Here is a 25,174-nt window from a genome sequence, read left to right as displayed (position 1 = left end):
GTGTTGTAGGAAATATTCAGGAGAGTCTTTAGATTCAAAGTATGCTGAAAAATCAAGGGGCACTGTGTATGTGCAATTGTTACTGGCATTTTACTCCACCCATACCATTGGGTACAATGTAACTTAATGGATATGAAATATGTATTGACTCAAACAGAAAAACTATTCCATATGCTCCAGTGAATGTATGGTAGAAATTGCTCAGGAGAGTGGATAGAGTGACTATATGCAAAAAAAATGAAGGGGCACTGTGTATTCTCAATTGTTGCTGGCGCTTTACTCCGCCCATACCATTGGTCTGTATATCAGCACCTGAAATACACCAAACATAATAAGAGTCATAGTGCATGTGCACATTATCTGCAGATTAATCTCATTATCAGCAGACTAATGTTCTTGTAGCTGTGTACATGGAAGCATTTTTTCATGGTGTTCACTGTTTGATGACTATGTTCTGACATTGTTTTGATGAATATGTTCTGACCTTTTTTCTCATAGTTCTATATAAAATAGAACATCTCATGTTGTTATGAATGAATTCATTAATGATATCTCCAAATAGGACTGCTTTGATGAACAAGCACACATAGGGACCACAAATACTTCCAGCTACCTGAGCTTTGAAATTCCCACAACGATGATAAAATTCACATTTCAGAACAATGTCCAAAGCCTTTCCATGTAAAGCCAAATACTGTAATGCCAAGTAATTCTGTAGGGGGTGAAGAATGCCCTGCAGTTTATTCTCTCATTGCTTTAAGGAGTCTATTAATTTAACATTCAGTGTTATACAGTTGTCTGCATGTACTTTCTTTTTAATGTGTATAGCTATGGCCACCCAATGGTCATTTAAATTCACAGGTATTATTACATTCTCAAAACACCACCAATTGTGTTCTATTCTAGGTACCTTAGGCAGAACAACCATACTTTCAGAAAATAGATTTTGTAGCTGTTGGCTAATGACAGACGCATGGCACATCAGCACTGAGTGATCTTCCAAATTTGATTTAATGAGATCAAGGTACTCATCAATTAACTTATCATTGAACCAATTTCCATATTGGTTTATTGTATCAAAATCCTCAGCAGCCAGTGAAGAAAGTGTTGTTTTAGGAATGTCTTTCTTTTGAGAGGAATCACATTCCTTGCATTTGTCAGTGCACATGTGAGTTACTTCTTTCTGACCAAAGTGGAGAACTTCTACAGTACTTATGGAAGAAGGCAGGATGTGTCCTTGTGCAACAGTTTCTTGAGTAATTTAAATGTATAGCCCACTGGCAGCTTTGATGTCTTAGTGCAGTTTGCATGCCAAAGCTGGTCATGATATTTATAAAGTTTCATACATTAGTATTCATCTGAAAATGTGACTACTGGGAAGAGTATATGTGTGTTTGCTAAATATGGAAGGTAAATTAATGCTTCTAGGTAAGTGCATCCTCATTGTGTCCATTTTCATAAGCAAAGCCTTTGGGGTATGGGTAACATAACAGTTGGATTGTTGGGAGCCTTTGGATTTCTGTTATGTTGGACTGAAACAAGGTATTCACCAATACTTTCTGCAGAATTCTCCCTTGATTCTACCATGAGTTGTTTTGTGTTTATACTGTGAATGTAGAGCAGGTCATTTGCTAAGAAGTTAGAATGTCCTGAACAGATTGTTCAATTGTATCCTTACACAACTATAATGAAGTTGTTGTTGAACCATGAATTGTGAAAACATGGTTGAATCCAATGCTTCTAACTGGGAAATATCCTTTTTGAAGTGACGAGATGGTTTTACTTGATCAGCTGAAGATAAATTAACAAGTAATCTCTTTTGGCATTCTTGAAATGCTGATGTAGTATTTAGTAAAATCAATATGGTATGGACAGACTATAATGCCAGCAACAATTGCAAATACATAGTGAACCTTGATTTTTGTGTGCATATAATCACTCTTTACAGTCTCCTGAACATTTCCTCCAATACATTCAGTGCGGCATATAGAATAGTTTTTTCTGTATGAGTCAATATGTATTTAATATCCATCGAGTTACATTGTGGCCAATGGTATGGACGGAGTAAAATGCCAGCAACAATTGCAAATACACAGTGCCCCTTGATTTTTTATTTGCATATATTCACTCTATAGAGGCTCCTGAACATTTCCTACAATACATTCACTTCAGCATATAGAACCGTTTCTTTTGTATAGTGCAATATGTATTTCATATCCATTGAGTTACATTGTGGCCAATGGTGTGAGTGCAGTAAAACGCCAGCAACAATTGCAAATACATAGTGCCCCTTGATTTTTTTTGCATAGAATCACTCTACAGACTCTCCCGAATATTTCTTACAATATATTCACTGTGGTGTATAGACCAGTGTTTTCTGTATGAATCAATATGTATTTCATTTCCATTGAGTTATATTGTGAAAAATAGTGTGTGGGACATATTGTGTTGCTAGGTGTAGCACACCATTCCCCATGATTAGACAGGTTTGTCTTACTCTATACACTCTCCTGAACATTACTTACATTGCTTTCTCTGTGGAATGTTCAATAGTTTATTATCTATGAGGCAATATGTATTCAGCCATTGGCATTGTCTGAATTTTGCCCTTGGAACGTGTTTTAATACCCACTTTTTTATTGAAATGACTCTTAAATATGATCAAATATGAATTGTTGTAAATTTTTGGAGAAACACATTTTCTTAAACAATGAATAAACTCAATTTGTCAGTTTTGACGTAAGAAATTGGTCTCTTTTATTTTGAATTTTTCCTTATTTTCGTGACCCGGAAGTGTTTCTTCAATGTTTCTCACAGGACGCTGATCCATTTCTGTTCTCTCACAACAGCAATGGCGGCTTCTGCAAGGTTGCTGTTCAGAGGTGCAGGCTTAAAAGCCTATACCGCAAATGTAAACAGCGGTGCTCAGAGCTCTTTTGGTACAACTCTGTTGAGGTTATCCCCGAATTGCTCATCCCAAACAAAAACACAAATAAAGCATGCATCGCACTTCACCTACCACCCTGACCCTGTCCCGACAATGTATGGTAAGTGAAATGCCCTTGCCTTCTCCGATGTTCAAACACGTCGTCAAACTGACACATTGAAGAGCTGTAGTATGAACGCTACGTTTTTAAAAAGGCTAAGATCTTTGGCAATATCTTTAGATTACGGTCTTTAACAACTTTCGAAATTACATAGTAACAATCCGTTGTTGGTTAGCCATAGCTACCTGGCTATTAAAGCGAGATCATTTTTCACTTTTTATGTCTGTAATGTTGTACATCTGGCTGTAATTTTTCTTGGCTGGTTCGTTGTATGCTCCAGTTTTCAATTCAGATCTTATATTATTCTACATGGCAATGTCAATAGATACCGGCTTGTATAGAATTTACGTTCAACACGAACTTGTGAAGGCATTTCACTGTGTTTCTGTTGGGCAGTAGTGTTACATTTCAAAACGTATTGTTTCTGTGAAAAAACTTGCCATAAAACCAAGGCATGAATGATAGACCTTCTCACAACGTCTTGTAGGCCCCACTACAAAGATGAACTTATTCCAGTCTGTGACCAGTGCCTTGGACAACACACTTGCCAGTGACCCAACTGCAGGTAATGCACCTGGTTTCAACTGGCATTTTATATATTTTCTGATTAATCTACATCTCTTGCAAAATGTTGTGTGAATTAATATGTACAGTTCAGAAACAAGATCTACATATGTATATATGGGTTGTGTATGTGTGAAATCTCGTTGTATCTGCTCCCCAGTAATCTTTGGAGAAGATGTGGCCTTTGGTGGTGTATTTCGTTGCACTGTGGGTCTCCGGGACAAATATGGTAAGACTCAGAATCCATTATCTTCAGCCTAATAAGTGTTTCCCATTCCTGCACAGTTTTGTCCTAATACTCTCACACATCTGATTCAGCTAATCAACGTATCCTCAAGACTTTCATTAGAATAGAGCAAGAGCAAAAACTGCATCCCTTTTGGAAAAACTGCATTAAATTATTGTTTTGGCTGCCTAAGGGGTCTTACCTGGGACCAGTTCGGAAAAGTCAGGCCACTTAACACTAGTCATGGGGGTATTTTGTGCAGCAGTTATTTGTTCAAGAAAAAAGGTGAATGATTCAAAGGAGGTGGGAAACATTGTTCACGCACCAGTAATAGTGTAGAAATGTATGATAACATACTTAACTTTATATACCTTGTTTTTAATCTGTGAACAAGAAAGCTAATCCAGTTTGTTTTTTAAATTCACGGTCTCAGCTAGCTTGCTACAGTAAAGTAGGAAATAGCACACAACGTATGTGGAATAAAGTGTTTTCGTCAAAAAAAAACTGATTGCTGTATATAATCAGCAGATGGTGATGTTGGGTAGCCTTTGTCCACAAAAAAGTAGCCTTGTTACTCTTATCTCTGTCCTCTGATTACTATGCTACTGTTAGCATACCAAATTCAGTGAAGCTCACTTGCTCCGTTTAGCATATTGTTACTAAAATTGTGATTTCTAAAATGAAATGATAATATTTATATACAAATACATTCATGTATTATAATTTAAAATCACAATTAATTGTTAACCGGGTCCCCCGGGAGATACTGTGGGAGGTGTTGCGGGAGTATGGGGTGAGGAGGTCCCTTCTGAGGGCTATCCAATCCCTGTACATCCAAAGTGAGAGCTGTGTCCGGGTTCTCTGTAGTAAATCGGACTCGTTCCAGGTGGGAGTTGGCCTCCGCCAGGGCTGCGCTTTGTCACCAATCCTGTTTGTAACTTTTATGGACAGGATATCGAGGCATAGTCGGGATGGGGAGGGGTTGCAGTTCGGTGATCTCATAGCTGCTTTTTGCGAATGAAAGAAAGAACCGAAAGAACAAGATAGCGAGTACAAGCGGCTGGCTTTTCCCTTATGGATAGGGTGAGAAGCTCAGCCATCCGTGAGGAACTCGGAGTAGAGACGCAGTTGAGGTGGTTCGGGCATCTGGTAAGGATGCCCCCAGGACGTTTCCCTAGGGAGGTGTTCCAGGCACGTCCAGCTGGGAGGAGACCTCGGGGTAGGCCCAGGACTAGGTGGAGAGATTATATTTCGACACTGGCCTGGGAACGCCTCAGGATCCCCCAGTCAGAGCTGGCAAATGTGGCTCGGGAAAGGGAAGTTTGGGGTCCCCTGCTTGAGCTGCTGCCCCCTGCGACCCGATACCGGATAAGCGTATGAAGATAAGATGAAGATGAGATGTTAATTGTTATCTTTGGGAATACATGTACATTTTAAAGTACTGTCCTGTATCTTCCTACATTAGACCATAGCCATTTTGTACTCTTAATAAATTATTGAAAACGATTTCAAATGGATTTGTTTATTAATATTCTGAAAAGGACAGTCATTTTATGTGTTATGCTATGCATGACAGTGGCTATTTATATATTAGTAACTGTTATACGAACTGAAATGCCACTCCTACCATGTCTTTGTATTGTAGGTTGTTTAGGAGAGGTCCCAGAGAAGATGGCTGTCAAATTGCTCCATTCAGATTTAGTCTATGACATCAGCCCATCTACTGTTCTATTGTCTATGGTTGTCCCTTTTATGTTGATGACGTTCTGATACCACCAGGTGGCAGCAGATTTTCATTTGTTTTATGCACAAATGGGTGAAAAAATGTGAATGGCGAGGGTGTCTGCCCACACATTAGTGTACACATGTGTCTGTGAGATGGTCTTTGCATAGAATTACCTACTTGCCTCGGTTGAAGGCAATGCTACGTTCAAAAAAAGTAGTAAATACTTTTGTCTGCAATGCAGCAGCATAATTTAATATATTTTATTCATACAAATAAATGCAGAATGAATGCTTGTACACTGCTGCTTCAAATGTCCCCTTTTTGAAATGTCCATTGTATCTTTTGTGCACTGCTTGACGATAATGTGGAACACATCTGTGTCATCTCCATAATGTGGACACCGGTCGTGATTCATCCCTGGCTTGGTGAAAATGTGTGATTAGGTTTTGGAAAAGCCGAAGCAAATCTCCCCCTTTGTGTTGCCTTTTGTTGTTCTTGACGTCAGCAGTGTTGACCTTCTGCGAAGGATCATTATTTTCCATCTCATGTTGTTAAGTGACGGGTAGTGCCCACAAACCCCCTCTCACTACACCATTATAATACAGGTTTACAGGGAATGTACGGATGTCAGTTTGTGTGGCTGAAGTGTTCACCCAGGCACTGTTACGCTAACGTGTTCAACGGCGGTGTCTCCTAAGCGTTCACCTGGAAATGTCTTGCCACGTCGGCTGCAGCCTTTTGCCCGGAATGAAAATTATAAATCTTGATGAATGACCAGACCCATCGATGGCTCAAACATGTGAGAGTGTGCTACAGCATATTAATCTAATTTACTCATTGATCACCAGATGTAATTGTTGGCTATGTTCTACAAGTACACAGGATTTTGATTGAGCTGTGACGGGTTGGCCTTTTTATTAATTTCTCGGAGGGCCTGTGGTGCGTTAATAGAATCCGGTCGGTGGTGAGAAAGGAGGTCACTCGAGGTCAGGTCTCCCTGGCCCGGACAGGAACAAGGTTCGAACGGATTAAAGAAAGCAAAGACTTGCATTCTGGCAATTAAACAAAGCGGAGGAACCAAAATAACATTCCTCCCCAAATTTAGAGCCCCAGTCCTGCGGCTTGCTGTCAAGATTATAGGGCTGAGGGTGGAAAAATAGTTTTTTTTGTTATTATTCAGACTAGGGCTTTTTAGTGCGTCACTGCCTGCTTGCTTCACTCCAGTGGAGGAGGAGTCCTTTCTCTCTGAATTTCACTTATTTTGAGACTACATGGTATTTTAAGGAGACTGTCCAATGATTACACCGACACTTATGAAGCAAATGCTGGGTTGGGTGGAACGAGGGACGACAACTGAAAAACCCTGTCATCTGTCATGGTATTTTTTGGGCCCTATTAGGCTGCATTTAATTACTGCAAGTTTCTCCTATATTTATTCAACAGTGGTGTAATATATTTTTCTTGTGAGAAACACTTTAAATAGATAGTGCAAGATTTAAGAAATACAGATGTTTTTCTACCCACGCATAGTCAGATTTTAGGCCCTCTCCTTGTCTCTCTATACACCAAGTCACTTAGCTCTGTCATGTCCTCACGTGGTCCTTCCAATCATTGCTATGTGGATGACATGACATGTCATCCCACTCCTTCCATGTCATCCCACTCCTTCCATGTCATCCCACTCCTTCCATGTCATCCCACTCCTTCCATGTCATCCCACTCCTCTGCTCGATCCGCTGGCTTTCAGTGCTTACCTATGAAGCAGCAAGGGGAGATTGCCCTCCTTTTCTTCAAGCAATGCTCAAAATTTGCATCCCACTCAGGGCTCTTTGTTCTATCCCTTTTGACCTTTATGCAACTATGGGAAGGCAGCTCCTAATCTGCTTAGTCAGAACTCTTCTCTTTCCTTGCACCCCAATGGTGAAATCTTCTTCCTATTGAGACTACGATAGCAGAGTGTCTATCCCCATTTTCAGAAAAATCTTTATAATACCAAATGTAACTACAACCAATCACTTTGTATCCTTGCTGAACTAACTCTGCCTGTATTTGTTTGTTTGTTTTTACTGTCTTGGTTCCAGCACTGACTTTTACCTGATAAGAATTAACTGAGTTGAGTGCACTACTACTGGGTTGTGTGGTTGTTCCACATAGATTCTTAAAATCTGTGCCAACTTGAATTTGCTCGGGATAAAAGCATCTACTAAATGACTAAAATGTGAATAAGAGTCACTAGCATATAGCTACCACTTGCTCCTTATCTAGCTACAGTGCGGTAGTGTGCAATTGTTATATTTTAAATAATATTTACAGTATAACATTGTTGTAATTCAATTCTTTTTTAAGTGGCTACATATGCCACCACAGTGGACACTATAAACTCACCAATGCACAGGATCTCCTCTGGATCTGAATCTCATTTGTTTTCATTACATCCCTTTGGTAAGGCGATAACTGACTAATCCTGGCTTCCTCTTCTTCTTCAGGTAAAGATCGTGTCTTCAACACTCCTTTGTGTGAACAGGGCATTGTGGGATTTGGAATCGGGGCAGCCGCCGCCGGTGCCACAGCCATCGCTGAGATCCAGTTTGCTGACTACATTTATCCTGCCTTTGACCAGGTGTGTCAGTGTTTTTGCTTTCTGTGCATAAAGGCTATTTCAGTAGACCAGTGGTATTTTGGGTTGGGGGGTGAGAAATTCAGCCCTGAAATTACATTTACATTTTGTCTGATTGCACAATTCAATACATTTTTCTTTTATCAGGTGTTCACCTCATGTACACATTCAACATGCAATACCTGAACCGCAAAGCCTGTTGACATTCCCCATGTTAAACTAAACTAACATTTAGCAGTATTATGAAAATTAATCATAATGGTCACTCCAGACCTGGTTTTCTAGTTAGTTTTTGATTTAAAAAACTTTACAAGCTATCCAAACAACGTTTCGTAAGGCAGAAACACATTTGCCAAACTCGCAACGTTTTGCACTGGGGACAGCATACAATTAGACAAAACAGAAACATATTTTCTCCCCCAAAATTTGGGTTCCTGCTGAAAAGGTTCAATATCACTTATTTAGATTATTTCTACAGTGACTCTCAAAAGTATTCAACCCCTTGGACCTTACCACATTTCATCCATTTTCATCTTGTAAATGATTTCAGTATATGTCCTGGGGGTTAAATACTTCTGAGAGCGAGCCACTGTAAACCCTGAATCTAATTGGTATAGATTTGATCAGGTATTACTTTCTCTGGACTTCTTCCCCATTTCTGCATCTCGGATGCTGATTTTGTCATGCCTCATTTGCATCCATATCAATCTTGTGTAATTAGTGGAAAATATTATTTCCCCTGGTGTGTTCTCTGTTCATAAGTGATTAGGCCTCCACACAATCATGTTGTAATTAAAAACACTGTCCATATTATTACTTATGAGGAGTCAGGCTCTTGTCAACCATGAAAACATTAGGGTTGCTTTTGTTCTGAAACCATGTTGATAGGGGTTTGAAGGTCTTTACATATGATAATGCCCATGCATTGACGAGTACTAAATGTTATAGTAAGCATCGATCTTAAAAACCCTCAAACTGATTTTTGTTAGGAAGAAGGTCTATCTTATTATCAGAATCTACACTTGCTTTTCTCCCTTTCCAAATTTGTAAAATCTGCATTTAAATAGGATCCTGGCTTATTGGAGCCACTCCCAATAGGCTTAGAAGGGTTGAAGGCCACAGCATGTCTTCCTCTTAGGCATCTGCTCTACGATATTCTGCTTCTTAAGCCCAACTTCATATTCAACCAGGAAGTCAATCAGATCCCCTTGAAGGAGGACTCGCTCGCTCACCTCAGATTTTGCAGGTGCCGGGAGTGCAGGAGTCATCATAGCATAAGACAAGAAAATCACTGCAGACAATCTTCCCCCCGACTATAACGCTGACCTCCGCCACGTGAGTAATTATTTACATAATAATTTGCTGTACCTCTCATCTGTCCTCAGATTGTAAACGAAGCAGCCAAGTACCGCTATCGCTCTGGCAACCTGTTTGATTGTGGGAACCTCACAATCCGGGCACCCTGGGGCTGCGTGGGGCATGGCTCGCTTTACCATTCCCAGAGCCCAGAAGCCTTCTTCGCCCACTGCCCAGGGATCAAGGTTAGACCTTTGTTTATTTTTACTTCCTTCATAATTTCTTCCTTCCCTCTCTGTAATTCCATCCAGTAGAATTCTCTACTTATTCAATTCTCCATCAGTTTAGATGGAGCGCCATCATTTTAGATGCTTTGCTAGTAAATATATATTTTTATTATCAAACCTTTACCAGCCAAGTCTGTTAAGAACCAATTAGTATTTACAAGGATTACCTGATTGGTTCTCAGTACTTTTACAGCACCATATAACCAGATTTCCCTGTAGGTTAGCCAATCTCTGTTCACTTCACTTATGAGAAATATTTTGCTAGAGAAAAGTGTACAGACATGATTAAACACATACTGGACTTTATGAATTGTTGATGGGATGATACGATGTGCCTCAAATTGCTGTTGACCTACTCCTGCACTCCGTTAATATCCTGATTGCTACTGCTAGTTTTCCATCGGTACAAATTAAATAAAAATGAAGCGCATAGACCCAAATCAAATCCATGCCAGAGCCACTTCACCATACCCGGTCACCTGGAGTTCAACAAAAGTACATGGTAGGTCTGTGAGCACGTGGCATTTAATACACATGCTCTGAGGAAAACAAGAGCGTCCTCAAAATGTCAGATAACCCCACCAATCTAGAAATGAATGAGCGTTGAATGTTCCCTTGCACAGGCAAGCACCACAGCCATAATCAATACAGTAAACATTCTCTGTTGTCTTTTTCAAAGGTCAAGCTAATAAACCTTATCTTCTTCCTACACCATGACTCATAATTACTGTTCAATCAGGTTGAGTAGGAGACTCAACTAAAAGCTAAAATATACCGGCTTCTGCTTTCCACAAGATATTTGGGACGACATTGAGTTTCATGTGTGGAATATTATTATAATTTTGACTATTGCAATATTGTTTTTGTGTTTGTTGGCTGTATCTGACCAAAAGCCCTTTAGAGATTTTCTTTAGATCCTTTTAAATAGGAAATAAATTAAATTGGTTTTCCTCACTATTATGACTGATTAAATCATGTCTCTTTCTTGTCCATATGCAGCAGACCTTGTTGAGCAATGGGTTTGTAACTTCTAATCACAATCAAATCCCAGTACCGGATTTCTAGAATTTCAATACACTTTTGGTTTGACACCTAAGTGTCAGGATTATATCGCAGTTTTCCGCTGAAACATACCTGCGCAGAGACTCAAATAGTTTGCTGAAGTCGCCCTCTTAGTTTCCATCAAATAGAATGTTAACTTTTTCCTTGAATCAACATTTAATGCATCTTTTCCTCTTTTCCACCTTTTATGTGCATTTATGCAGTTTTTCTTCCCAATCGTCTAATATCCAGTTTGTGATTAAGACCATGTTGTATCGCTGCAGATCCCAGCAAACTTGGCACAGTCAGCGTTAATGTGTTTTCCCAAACACAACTGTTCTTAATGTAGCTCACTTGACCCGAAGGTTTAGATTGTAGCATACATTCTGGAATGAATATCCTCCGGCTTTCTACCTCCATTAAGCTCACAGGTCCCAAGCTCTAGAGCATTATGAGGCCATCAAATTAGATTATTGACCCCCCTCAAAGCTGGGCAATGCTGCTTCCTACCACAGCACTAAAGGTGCATGTTAAGTTGTCTTTTAACAAACAGTCAGGTAGCCTAAATAGTTTATGGGCAGTGTTGTAGTTTGAGATGTGTGTAAAAGTGCAAACAGACTACATGAATATTCCATTAACATGATTATTCACAAATGCTCTTCGTAATCTAACTCTGTAATGGAATAATACAATATTTTCTTTGCAGAGGGGTTTCTTTCATCATATAAAACAATTCAAATATTTGACCCATAGTGTTTCAGAATGAGAAAAACATAATTCATGGTCAACCTTCAATTGTCAACCTTCTAGTTCAGGCGTTTCAATTGACTCCCTGTTAAAAAAAAGTTAAAAAAAATATTTATGTGGTCTAACTTCAATTGGTTTACTGTTCACTGTAAATGCCCTGGAAGTTGCACGGAACATTCAGCACTTTAATGTTTCTGCTAAAAGACCAGACTTTTGCTCAGTGCCCAAACAGTTTTTAATGGTATCTTTATGGTGAGATCCCTGGCAATTCCTAACCCTACTTACCACACAAATGCATATTGTTTGAATGTTGTGTGTGATTCATGTTTTAACAGGTTTCCCCACAAAGATAGCTAAACCTGTCTTAGGTTTTTTTTAGCTGCCCCCCCACAAGAAATTCCTTTCATTAGGCATTAAAAGAGAAATTGGTTAGTTCATTCCTCTAGTGTCCACAAGGTGAATAGTAAAATTTGACATCTTGGTTTTCAGGTCCATATATATACATTTCTGGAACAAAATGTGAGATCATGCCTAATTTTTCTTAAATCAGCATCTCTACATGTATGGCAGCCATTTCATTCCAGTATCTGTTAAATTCCAACACAGACACACCTCATTTTACTTAATGAGGTACCGATTAGGTGATTCCCTAAACCAAATCTTATTTAACAAGGAAAAGTATAAAAACCAGTGCTGTGGTCATCACTATCCTCTTGCATTAGAACCAGCTGTATGTCAGTGCAAGTAATACCTCAAAGGTGATTTGAATAAACAAATTAATATTCAGCATGACAAAAGAGTTGAAAAGCTTTTAGTGAGGAAAAGAAAGGTTCAATTCTGGCTTTACTGGCTGAGGGATACAGTGAGTGTAAGGTTGCTTCCATCCTGAAAATTTAAAAGACGACGATTCATAAGAACAAGGTCAAGCAACAGACATTGGGGACAACACATCTACAGACTGGTAGAGGGTGAAAACAACTGTCTACTGATTGAGATGACCGTCAACTCATTCGAATGTCACTCAACAACGGTAGGATGACATCAAGTGACCAAAAAGAATGTCGAACAGCAGCTGGGCTGACGTGCCCAGTGAGGACAGTTCGAAACAGGCTCCTAGGAGCAGGGCTAAAGTTGTGCAAACCTAGGAAAAAAGCCATCAATGAGAAGCAACGAAGAGCCATGCTGAAGTTTGCAAAAGACCATAAGGAATGGATTAAGGTCGTCTTCTCTGATGAGTCAAAAGTTCAGCTTTGCCAAACACCTGGTCATCTAATGGTTAGACGGAGAACTGGCGAGGCCTACAAGCCACAGTGTCTCGCACCCACTGTGATATTTGGTGGGGGATTGGTACACTTCTATTGTGAGACTCACTCAATAAAACAGATTCCAACCTCTCCACAATGGCTAAGACCAGAGAGCTGTGTAAGGACTTAAGGGATAAAATTGCAGACCTGGTCAAGGCTGGGATGGGCTACAGGACAATAGGCAAGCAGCTTGGTGAGAAGGCAACAACTATTGGCGCAATTATTAGAAAATGGAAGAAGTTCAAGATGACGGTCAATCTGCCTTGGTCTGGGGATCCATGCAAGATCTCACCTCGTGGGGCATCAATGATCATGAGGAAGGTGAGGGATCAGCCCAGAACTACACGGCAGGGCCTGGTCAATGACCTGAAGAGAGCTGGGACCACAGTTTCAAAGAAAACCATCAGTAACACACTACGCCGTCATGGATTAAAATCCTGTAGTGCATGCAAGGTCCCCCTGCTCAAGCCAGTGCATGTCCAGGCCCGTCTGAAGTTTGCCAATGACCACCTGGATGATCCAGAGGAGGAATGGGAGAAGGTCATGTGGTTTGATGAGACACAAATAGAGCTTTTTGGTCTAAACTCCACTCGCCATGTTTGGAAGAAGAAGAAGGATGAGTACAACCCCAAGAACACCATCCCAACCGTGAAGCATGGAGGTGGAAACATCATTCTTTGGGGATGCTTTTCTGCAAAGGGGACAGGACGACTGCACCCTTTGAGGGGAGGATGGATGGGGCCATGTATCGCGAGATCTTGGCCAACAACCTCTTTCCCTCAGTAAGAGCATTGAAGATTGGTCGTGATTGGGTCTTCCAGCATGACAACGACCCAAAAAACACAGCCAGGGCAACTAAGGAGTGGCTCCGTAAGAAGCATCTCAAGGTCCGGGAGTGGCCTAGCCAGTCTCCAGACCTGAACCCAATAGAAAATCTTTGGAGGGAGCTGAAAGTCCATATTGCCCAGCGACAGCCCCGAAACCTGAAGGATCTGGAGAAGGTCTGTATGGAGGAGTGGGCCAAAATCCCTGCTGCAGTGTGTGCAAACCTGGTCAAGAACTAGAGGAAACGTATGATTGCAGTAATTGCAAACAAAGGTTTCTGTACCAAATATTAAGTTCTGCTTTTCTGATGTATCAAATACTTATGGTTTTCACACACTGTTGCTGGTATTTTGGCCCATTCCTCCATGCAGATCTCTAGAGCATGTATGGTTTGGGGCTGTTGCTGGGCAACACAGACTTTCAACTCCCTCCAAAGATTTTCTATGGGGTGGAGATCTGGTGACTGGCTAGGCCACTCCAGGACCTTGAAATGCTTCTTACGAAGCCACTCCTTCATTGCCCGGGCGGTGTGTTTGGGATCATTGTCATGCTGAAAGACCCAGCCACGTTTCATCTTCAATGCCCTTGCTGATGGAAGGAGGTTTTCACTCAAAATATGTTTTCACTCACGATACATGGCCCCATTCATTCTTTCCTTTATACGGATCAGTCATCCTGGTCCCTTTGCAGAAAAACAGCCCCAAAGCATGATGTTTCCACCCCCATGCTTCACAGTAGGTATTGTGTTCTTTGGATGCAACTCAGCATTCTTTCTCCTCCAAACATGACGAGTTGTGTTTTTACCAAAAAGTTCTATTTTGGTTTAATCTGACCATATGACCTTCTCCTAGTCCTCTTCTGGACCATCCACATGCTCTCTAGCAAACCTCAGACGGGCCTGGACATAAGCAGGGGTGTGAATTATTAGGAACACCTGTTCAATTCCTCATTAATGCAATTATCTAATCAACCAATCACATGGCAGTTGCTTCAATGCATTTAAGGGTGTGGTCCTGGTCAAGACACTCTCCTGAACTCCAAACTGAATGTCAGAATGGGTAAGAAAGGTGATTTAAGCAATTTTGAGTGTGGCATGGTTGTTGGTGCCAGACGGGCCGGTCTGAGTATTTCACAATCTGCTCAGTTACTGGGATTTTCACGCACAACCATTTCTAGGGTTTACAAAGAATGGTGTGAAAAGGGAAAAACATCCAGTATGCGGCAGTCCTGTGGGCGAAAATGCCTTGTTGATGCTAGAGGTCAGAGGAGAATGGGCCGACTGATTCAAGCTGATAGAAGAGCAACTTTGACTGAAATAACCACTCGTTACAACCGAGGTATGCAGCAAAGCATTTGTGAAGCCACAACACGCACAACCTTGAGGCAGAGGGGCTACAACAGCAGAAGACCCCACCGGATACCACTCATCTCCACTACAAATAGGAAAAAGTGGCTACAATTTGCACGAGCTCACAAAAATTGGACAGTTGAAGACTGGAAGAATGTTGCCTGGTCTGATGAGTCTCGATTTCTGTTGAGACATTCAGATGGTAGAGTCAGAATTTGGGTTAAACAGAATGAGAACATGGATCCATCATGCCTTGTTACCACTGTGCAGGCTGGTGGTGGTGGTGTAATGGTGTGGGGGATGTTTTCTTGGCACACTTTAGGCCCCTTAGTGCCAATTGAGCATTGTTTAAATGCCACGGCCTACCTGAGCATTGTTTCTGACCATTTCCATCCCTTGACCACCATGTACCCATCCTCTGATGGCTACTTCCAGCAGGATAATGCACCATGTCACAAAGCTCGAATCATTTCAAATTGGTTTCTTGAACATGACAATGAGTTCACTGTACTGAAATGGCCCCCACAGTCACCATATCTCAACCCAGTGGAGCATCTTTGGGATGTGGTGGAATGGGAGCTTCGTGCCCTGGATGTGCATCCCGCAAATCTCCATCAACTGCAAGATGCTATCCTATCAATATGGGCCAACATTTCTAATGAATGCTTTCAGCACCTTGTTGAATCAATGCCACATAGAATAAGGCAGTTCTGAAGGCGAAAGGGGGTCAAACACAGTATTAGTGTGGTGTTGTGTATGTATGTGTGTGTATATATATATATATATATATATATATATATATATATATATATATATATATATATATATATAAGGTGTATATATATATATATATATATATATATATATATATAAGGTGTATATATATTCCTCCATCACTCAAAAGAAATGTCTGTATTTATTGTTTTATCCAAAGCTTCATCCCAAAGTCTTTGGGACTTGCAGTGTTACACAACGACAGGACCAAAATAAACAAGTGAAAATCATCAGGACAATGCCAAATGAACTGAACTTGAATGCACCAACGAACTATTTGGGAAGTAGTCCATTTCAAATAACATCCTTCCCCACTAACAATAATGATTTAATTATGATATTTCTGCTTTTGTGTGGTCAACATCAATGATTAGGCGGTTGAGGTTAAGGTTACATTAAGTTTAGGGAATAAGTAAAATGGGTTGTATAATTTCTGGTTCCCACAAGGTCAGAAAACCCAACATGTATGTGTATGTACACCCCTTGCAAATTGTGCTCCGTGTTGGGACAAATATGCCCACTTTACACAAATGAGTCTGGCCTGTGAGTCTGGCCACTTCAGGCCAGACAAATGACACGTCAGAGGCCATTACAGTTCAGGTTGGTATATTGCTGTGAAATGGGTACTATCAAATGTCTATTTTCCCCCAGATTGTTATACCCAGAGGTCCTGTCCAGTGTAAGGGACTGCTGCTGTCGTGCATCGAAGATCACAACCCCTGCATATTCTTTGAGCCCAAGATTCTCTACAGGGCAGCGGGTGAGTGAGAGAGTTAGTCTGAAACCCAGGTGATCTGAGTGTGTTTGTTGAAAAGGTGTTTAGTGGCTGGGGTGTGTTTACAACATCTCCGTTTCCTCAAGCTCTCACATTGGCCTTCTGTCATCCTTTTCATATTCGTGGTGACAGGTGGGTTTACGGCAATCAAACCAGGCCGCCTGCAATTGGACTGATTATAAGTGAGCAAGTATGAAGCAGCCAGACTAAATGGGCTGTGAATGTAGGTTGTGTTTCCAACAACGAGACAGTCTAAGAGGAGGTTATAGCCATGGTGGAACGTGACAGGTTCACAACCTCTAAAAGAATACAATAAAATGTAATTAGCTGATCGTGGACTTCAGTATTTTTCTAGTTACTTTGCCTCTACATCACAGAGAACATGAACTGGTCTCACCACACTGATACCATGGCAATGAAGGTGCCACAGAGCGTTTTCTAATTTCGGTAAATAAATACAATATGGAAAATAAATACATTTTAAGTATACTTTCTAAAACATTTTTGGGATACATTAAAAGAATTACAAAAATTGCCCAGTTAATGTATTGAAGTAAATGTAATTAACACTTTTTGAATACATTTACAAATATACCAAATGCATATAAAATATATCAAATAATGTTGAAGACACATTTGAAAAAATATTAGAAAATACATACTAAATATATTTATATATTTTTTTGGAATACATTTAACGTTTTTGTTTTAAACATACAGTACCGATGTTTGACTTCCAAGATGAGTGTGCTAACCACTGCTCCAAGGTAGTAGGCATATCCAAGGAAGTAAGGGGTTTGCATCTTTGTCACTTTTTTCGCCCCTGATGAGTTTGCAACCCTTCTTTTAGAGGGGAGATTTGTGGCCTTACCAGAGTTGTTACACCTAAGGGACCCCACAGTCCTTGCCAGGCCCAATATCCACTAAAACCTCTAAGGGAATAACATTTGTGTTTAGCTGTAAGAGATCTTGGTCTCAGTTTATGTTCCTTGTTGAAATAGAGGTATGATCATTTTCAGGTTTGCTGTAAAGTGATCAAATATAACAAGTCCTATGTTAATGTCATTTTGGTCTGTGAACATTTATTGTTTTGAAATACATTTGGAGAAAACATTAATGTTTTTATAGATTTTAACATAAATTTCTGAATAAAAGGTTAAAAACATTTTGATACCTGAAATGTAATTTGAATAAAGTGAAATGTATGTTTACATTTTTAAATACGTTTCAGAATATAAGTTGAAACATTTTTTTATTTTTTTTTGCATTGCAAAAATATATTTTCTGCATGGGTTAGGCAGCTGAAGTGATTGTGTTTATTTGCTTATGGTTATGTAAGAGAAGAATTACCAGTTTCTGGGAGTAATCTTGATATTACTCAACCAGCCAGCCAGGAGCTACACACCTTTGTCTCATTCCGTTACCTGTCTCTGAAAAGCAATTTAGTTTTGTCTTCTGTGGTGTGTAAATGTCATGGACTTGTGCCATTTGGTAGATCGTCGCATAAGATGAAAAATGTCAAATCATGTGGTAGAAAAATGAAACGCAACCCAGTCTATCAAATTTACCTTACTCTTTGTTGACACCTACAGGGTCAATCCTCAAAGTTTTATGAATGCATAGTTGGGGAATGCAAAATAAGTTCTAATTTCACCCATTGGTACCACATATACCAAGGGGATTTGCATACGTCTTGATGCATACATTCAATAAATCCAACGGGTGCTGCAAACAGATCGCTTTCAAGTGACACACAGCTTGGGTAGTGTTCCATTAGTAATGAATGAACTTCCAGTGTTCCAGGGAGCATTGATGCTGATAGTGTGATAGAGGCTTTAGGACTCGGCCACACCAAGTGCGCCACTAGCGTTGTGTATGCATAGTTTTTTTGCAAGTCCTTTTCAATTTTGTTACAAGGCCTTTCCATATCACTACGCACTAAATATAGAGGAGAGGCTGATATGTGCGGTCACCGGGTGTCTTGCCCTTTTCAATCTGTCAGACAATATTTATAGAGATATAAATGCTACAAATAATGTATGGAGGAAAATGTTATCCGATATTCGGCTACCAGGTCAGTAACTATAACTTGTTAGCCATACAAAGGTTCTGAAGGTTTTGTTAAGCTAGCAACTGCACGTTTGTTAGCTCATATGCCTGACATTTGGGGATAACTTGCTAGCTACATACAAACAGTCTTTTCTGGCTACAGAAGCTGTATAGGTAGTTTGAGTGTTTATGGAGCAGTGTATTTGGCAGCTTTTTGTTCATTTTATTCATTAACTATGTAGGCCATACTTTTTACAAATTAATATTTAATTTATTTACAAATATATTCACAAAATTCTGTTCTGACAATACTTTTTGGATGAGAAAGGATGCGTAACTTATTTATAAATTTATAAATCAGTGAGTGAATACATTTATAAATAACCAAAATATAAATTATGAATGGCAAAGGCTTTTCTATACTTTGTGTTTTTACCGCGTAACCCTTATACTGGAGCTACAGTGAGGGGAAAAAGTATTTGATCCCCTGCTTATTTTGTACGTACAAAGAAATCATCAGTCTATAATTTTAATGGTAGGTTTATTTGAACAGTGAGAGAGAATAACAACAACAAAATCCTGAAAAATGCTTGTCAATAATGTTATAAATTGATTTGCATTTTAATTAGTGGGATAAGTATTCAAACCCTCTGCAAAACATGATTTAGTACTTGGTGGCAAAACCCTTGTTGGCAATCACAGAGGTCAGACGTCTCTTGTAGTTAGCCACCAGGCTTGCACACATCTCTGGAGGGATTTTTTCCCACTCCTCTTTGCAGATCTTCTCCAACTCATTAAGGTTTCAAAGCTGACGTTTGGCAACTCGAACCTTCAGCTACGTCCACAGATTTTCTATGGAATTAATGTCTGGAGACTGGCTAGGCCACTCCAAGACCTTAATGTGCTTCTTCTTGAGCCACTCCATTGTTGCCTTGGCCGTGTGTTTTGGGTCATTGTCATGCTGGAATACCCATCCACGACCCATTTCCAATGCCCTGGCTGAGGGAAGGAGGTTCTCACCCAAGATTTGACGGTACATGACCCTGCCCTTGTGGGCGCTGCAGGATTTCAGTCCTTCACGATGTAGTGTGTTACCAATTGTTTTCTTGGTGACTATGGTCCCAGCTGCCTTGAGATTGACGAGATCCTCCTGTGTAGTTCTGGGCAGATTCCTCATGTTCTCATGATCATTGCAACTCCATGAGGTGAGATTTTGCATGGAGCCCCAGACTGAGAGAGATTGACTGTTCTTTTATGTTTCTTCTATTTGTGAATAAACTGTTGTCACCTTCTCACCAAGCTACTTCACGATGGTTTTGTAGCCCATTCCAGCCTTGTGTAGGTATACAATCTTGTCCCTGACATCCTTGGACAGCTCTTTGGTCTTGGCCGTGGTGGAGAGTTTGGTATCTGATTGATTGCTTCTGTGGACGGGTGTCTTTTAACATGCTGAGATTAGGAGCACTCCCTTTAAGAGTGTGCTCCTAATCTCAACTCGTTACCTGTATATAAGACACCTGGGAGCCAGAAATGTTTCTGATTGAGAGGGGATCAAATACCTATTTCAAAATGCTAATCAATTTATAACATTTTTGACATGAGTTTTTCTGGATCTCACTGTTCAAACCTACCATTAAAATGATAGATTGATAATTTATCAAATACCTATTTCACTCATTAAAATGCGAATCAATTTATAACATTTATAGTGTTTTTCTGGATATTTTTTTTGGTTATTCTGCCTCTCACTGTTCAAATAAACCTACAATTAAAATTATAGACTGATCATATATTTGTCTGTGGGAAAACGTACAAATTCAGCAGGGCATCAAATAATTTTTTCCCTCGCTGTACTTTCATGGGATTTGTGGGTATTTCAGACATGGCAAGATGCATTTTACTCAGTGTCTTTGTACTGTATGTTCTGGTATATATAAATCATATACCATATATATATTTTTTGGAAGTAAGTGGAATGCACTCAGACGCAGGCAGCCACGCTGGTCAATGCAGTGTGCCTGATTATTTGATTGACAGTTCTGTTTACATAGTGATGGAAGCTTAAACCAAGGAAATGCCTGTTCAGTATACAACTATGTCAGAAAAGGGTAGATAATTAAGTGTAGATCATTTATGTGTATAGCAAGCAACATGATAGTTAGCTAACAAGACTGTTCAGTCAAATATAGTACATAGGTGCTGGCATATCGCAGTTTTGACGGACAGAGACGAGATTTATATTGCACGTGGCCATCAGCTCAACTGACGTGCGTCATTCAGTCAGCTGGTTGTTGGAAGCCTGTCCAAGTGGCGATTTTGCAGGTTTTCCCACTTACAAAGCATGTAAGTGGTAATATTTATCATAGGTACTCTTCAGCTGTGAGTGACGGAATCTAAAACAAAAATCCAGAAAATCACATTGTATGATTTTTAAGTAATTAATTAGCATTTTATTGCATGACATAAGTATTTCATATATCAGAAAAGCAGAACTTAATATTTGGTATTTGGTAGCCTTTGTTTGCAATTACAGAGATCATATGTTTTCTGTAGTTCTTGACCAGGTTTGCACACACTGCAGCAGGGATTTTGGCCCTGGTTTTCTTTGAGAATGTGGTCCCAGCTCTCTCTGGGTCATTGAGCAGGTCCTGCCGTGTAGTTCTGGGCTGATCCCTTACCTTCCTCATGATCATTGATGCCCCGCGAGGTGAGATCTTGCGTGGAGCCCCAGACCGAGGGAGATTGACCATCATCTTGAACTTCTTCCATTTTCTACTAATTGCATCAACAGTTGTTGCCTTCTCACCAAGCTGCTTGCCTATTGTCCTGTAGCCCATCCCAGCCTTGTCCAGGTCTACAATTTTATCCCTTAAGTCCTTACACAGCTCTCTGGTCTTAGCCATTGTGGAGAGTTTGGAGTCTGTTTGATTGAGTGTGTGGACAGGTGTCTTATTTACAGTTAACACATTCAAAAAGGTGCAGTTAATACAGGTAATGAGTGGAGAACAGGAGGGCTTCTTAAAGGAAAACTAACAGGTCTGTGAGAGCCGGAATTCTTACTGGTTGGTAGGTGATCAAATACTTATGTCATGCAATAAAATGCAAATTAATTATAAAAAAATAATACAATGTGATTTTCTGGATTTTTGTTTTAGATTCCGTCTCTCACAGTTGAAGAGTACCTATGATAAATATTACAGTCCTCTACGTGCTTTATGAGTAGAAATCGGCAGTGTATCAAATATTTGTTCTCCCCACTGTATATGAAGTTGTGAGATACTCAAGCTGACTGTTGAGACTGTTTTGTTTAAGGCTTTACCCAAAACATTCTTTGTTGTCCAGCTCAGTAATAAAAGCAGTCGGTGGCTGACAAACTCTAATCAGGCCAGTCTTTCCCACCATCAATTCTTGAATTGTCATAAACTGTGTTTGATTATATCTCTGAATACCCTAAAAAAGTACTTGGGTAGTCGATTTTCCACATTCTGCTAAAGGTGGTGTGCCATGTTTTTGTCAGTGTGCAATTTATAGTACTGAACTTAGCGTGACTTTATGCTTCTAAATTAAAGAATGTGTATTGACCCATTTTGTACCATTCCTTAGCCAAGAGTATTATTACCTACTCTCGCACATCTGCCTGATCCTGTGGGCGTACATTTAAACACTACATGGATATCAGTCTGGTCAGGCTGTGATTGAAACCATTTGGGCATGGGGCGTTTTCTAATAGGTGTTGAATAAAGTTAATTTGAATGTGATTGGATCGAGTGCAACTAAACCAACAACTCACAATGTAGTACCAAAGCACCATAATTCACAACAACAAACAGTACTGTACATCAAGCAACAGCAGTCAGACAAGATCAGTAAATGTAGCTGATCGACATGTCTGAAAACAATAAATGCCGTCTTTGTTACAAACATTTGCGCATCAAAGTCACCTTAGCAAGTACCAAGAAAGTATAAAGATAAAATTAAAACAGCAAGGGAAAAATATTATAGCGAAACAGTAATAGCATTTGGTTTAACGTTGCTCAGTTTTCCTGAAATATCACCTAGAACACACCCATAATTCATGAAAGAGCACTGATTGACCCAGTTAAACAGTAGCCGGCTCCAAACTTATGTCTACTCAGCCTAACCAGACTGATATCCGCGTAGCATTTTAATGAAAGCTCTCAGGATAAGGCAGCTATGTGAAGCTAATGATTATTTTCAGTGTGACAGTATTAAGGGTTGGTGAACTTTTACTGATTTGGTTACCATTGATATATAATTTGGTCTGGAAATATTTGGACACTGACACAATTTTCATAATTTTGGCTCTGTAAACCACCTCAAGGGATTTGAAATGAAACAACTGAGATGCTTTTGAAGTGCAGAATTTCAGCCTTAATTCAAGTGGTTAAGCAACAATATCGTATGAAATTTTTAGGAATTGCAGCCGTTCTCATAAACAGTCTTCTTATTTCAGGGGCTCGAATGTAATTGGACAAATTAACACAATCTTAAATAAAATTTTCATTTTTAATGCTTTGTCGAGAATCCTTTGCTGGCAATTACTGCTTGAAGTCTAGAACAGATGGACATCCCCAAACGCTGGGTTTCTTCCTTTGTGATGCTTTGCCAGGCCTTTACTGAACATGTCTTCAGTTGTTGTTTGTTCATGTCTTAAGTTTTGTCTTCAGCAAGTGAAATGCATGCTCGATCGGGTTCAGATTATATACAATATACACTTCAAAAGTCTTCTGACTGCTTCTGTGTTCTGTCACATCATCATTAAACACTAGTGACCCTGTGCCATTGGAAGAAATAACGAAGGAATAACCCGCCCCTGTCCATTAAACAGCTTTTCAATTGTCCTATTACTTTTTGTCCCTTGAAAAAGGGGGGGCTACACATTATATCTGTAGTTCCTTAACCCTTCCTCCAATTTGGATGTGAATACCTTCAAATTAAAGCTGAGAGACTACACTCATTCATTATTTAACATGAACTTGAATTTATTTTGTTGAACATAAAAAAAACTTGTCAGTGTCCATTTATGTCTTGACCTAACTGTATCTGTACTCACAACATGACACTACTAGTACTGACATAGGGTGCTGTAGGCCATTTCTAAGTTTTCCCAAAAGAATGGTAAGGATTGATCCTTAGGTGACGCTGTTATAAGCATCAGATTATTAACATCCACGATCAGCCATAACTTTATGACTTCCTGCCTAATATTGTGTAGGTCCCTCTTTGCCGCCAAAACAGTCCTGACTCGTCCGGGCATGGCCTGCACTAGATCTCTGAAGATGTGCTGTGGTATCTGGCACCAAGACGTTAGCAGCAGATCCTTTAAGTCCTGTAAGTTGCGAGGAGGGGCCTCCATGGATCTGACCTGTTTGTCCAGCACATCCCACAGATGCTTGATTGGATTGAGATCTGGGGAATTTGGAGGCCAAGTCAACACCTTGAACTCACTGTTGTGTTCCTCAAACCATTCCTGAATTATTTTTGCTTTGTGGCAGGGCTCATTATCCAGCTGAAAGAGGCCAATGCCATCAGGGAATATTGTTGCCATGAAAGGGTTGCACATGGTCTGCAACAGTGCTTAGGTAGGTGGTAACATCCACATGAATGGCAGGACCCAAGGTTTCCCAGCAGAACATTGCCCAAAGCATCAAACTGCCTCTGTGGTCTCCAGGTAAGTGACACGCACCCGGCCATCCACATGATGTAAAAGAAAACGGGATTCATCAGACCAGGCCGCCTTCTTGCATTGGTCCGTGGTGCAGTACTGATGCTCATGTGCCCATTGTAAGTGCTTTCGGCAGTGGACAGGGGTCAGCATGGACACCATGACTGGTCTGCAGCTACGCAGCCCCATACGCAACAAACTGCAATGCGCTGTGTTTTCTGACACCTGTCAGTACCATCATTAACTTTTTCAGCAATTTAAGCTGCAGTAGCTCGTTTGTTGGGTCAGACCACATGGGCCAGCCTTCACTCCCCACATGCATCAATGAGCCTTGACCGCCCATGACCCTGTTGCTGGTTCACCGCTTTTCCTTCCTTGGGCCACTTTTAATAGGTACTGACCACTGCAGACCAGGAACACCCCGCTAGGGTGGCAGTTTTTAATGGACAAAACTACAAACATTTGGTAGTAGCCTAGTGGTTGAGGCTGTTAGGACAGTAAACAAAATGTCATTGGTTCTAATTCCAGGCTGACAAAATATAAAACAAATCTGTTGTGCTCTATAGTGGGGATTGCCAAATTACAGATCAATAGGTTTTTGAAAAGTTTTATAGTTGTCATTGTTTACTGAGGAAAGATTGGCTTCTGTTCAGTTAATATTTAATTGTTAATGCTGTGTATTGTTGCATCACAATGTCTAATATAAAACACACCACTACTAATCAACACCATATTGATTGCTATAATACATGTGAACCTGGCAACGTTTTTAATTCATCATCCAAGTTTTTGGTATTGCTGAACAGTTGAATTGAAGTTCAAGCTGGTAAAAATACATTGCAATACATTCAAAATCAATGCA

At 40.1% G+C, this 25,174-nt stretch overlaps 1 protein-coding gene across 1 annotated transcript in view; it reads left to right on the top strand.

Annotated features, from left to right (window-relative positions):
• Positions 1 to 2,820: 2,820 nt before the first annotated feature.
• bckdhb (branched chain keto acid dehydrogenase E1 subunit beta) overlaps positions 2,821 to 25,174 on the top strand; it is an 89,204-nt gene continuing 66,850 nt past the window's right edge. The window contains exons 1-6 of the mRNA XM_010904330.5: positions 2,821 to 3,047; positions 3,535 to 3,612; positions 3,772 to 3,840; positions 8,050 to 8,183; positions 9,566 to 9,721; positions 16,454 to 16,562. Coding sequence (XP_010902632.1) covers positions 2,852 to 3,047; positions 3,535 to 3,612; positions 3,772 to 3,840; positions 8,050 to 8,183; positions 9,566 to 9,721; positions 16,454 to 16,562 — 742 coding nt within the window. The 5' untranslated portion in view covers positions 2,821 to 2,851. The remainder of the gene's footprint in view (positions 3,048 to 3,534; positions 3,613 to 3,771; positions 3,841 to 8,049; positions 8,184 to 9,565; positions 9,722 to 16,453; positions 16,563 to 25,174) is intronic.

The sequence above is a fragment of the Esox lucius genome, chromosome 20, assembly GCF_011004845.1.
Source record: "Esox lucius isolate fEsoLuc1 chromosome 20, fEsoLuc1.pri, whole genome shotgun sequence".
Lineage (NCBI taxonomy): Eukaryota > Metazoa > Chordata > Actinopteri > Esociformes > Esocidae > Esox > Esox lucius.
Note: the sequence above shows the minus strand (reverse complement) of the source record. Positions and strands in the feature narration are given on the sequence as shown.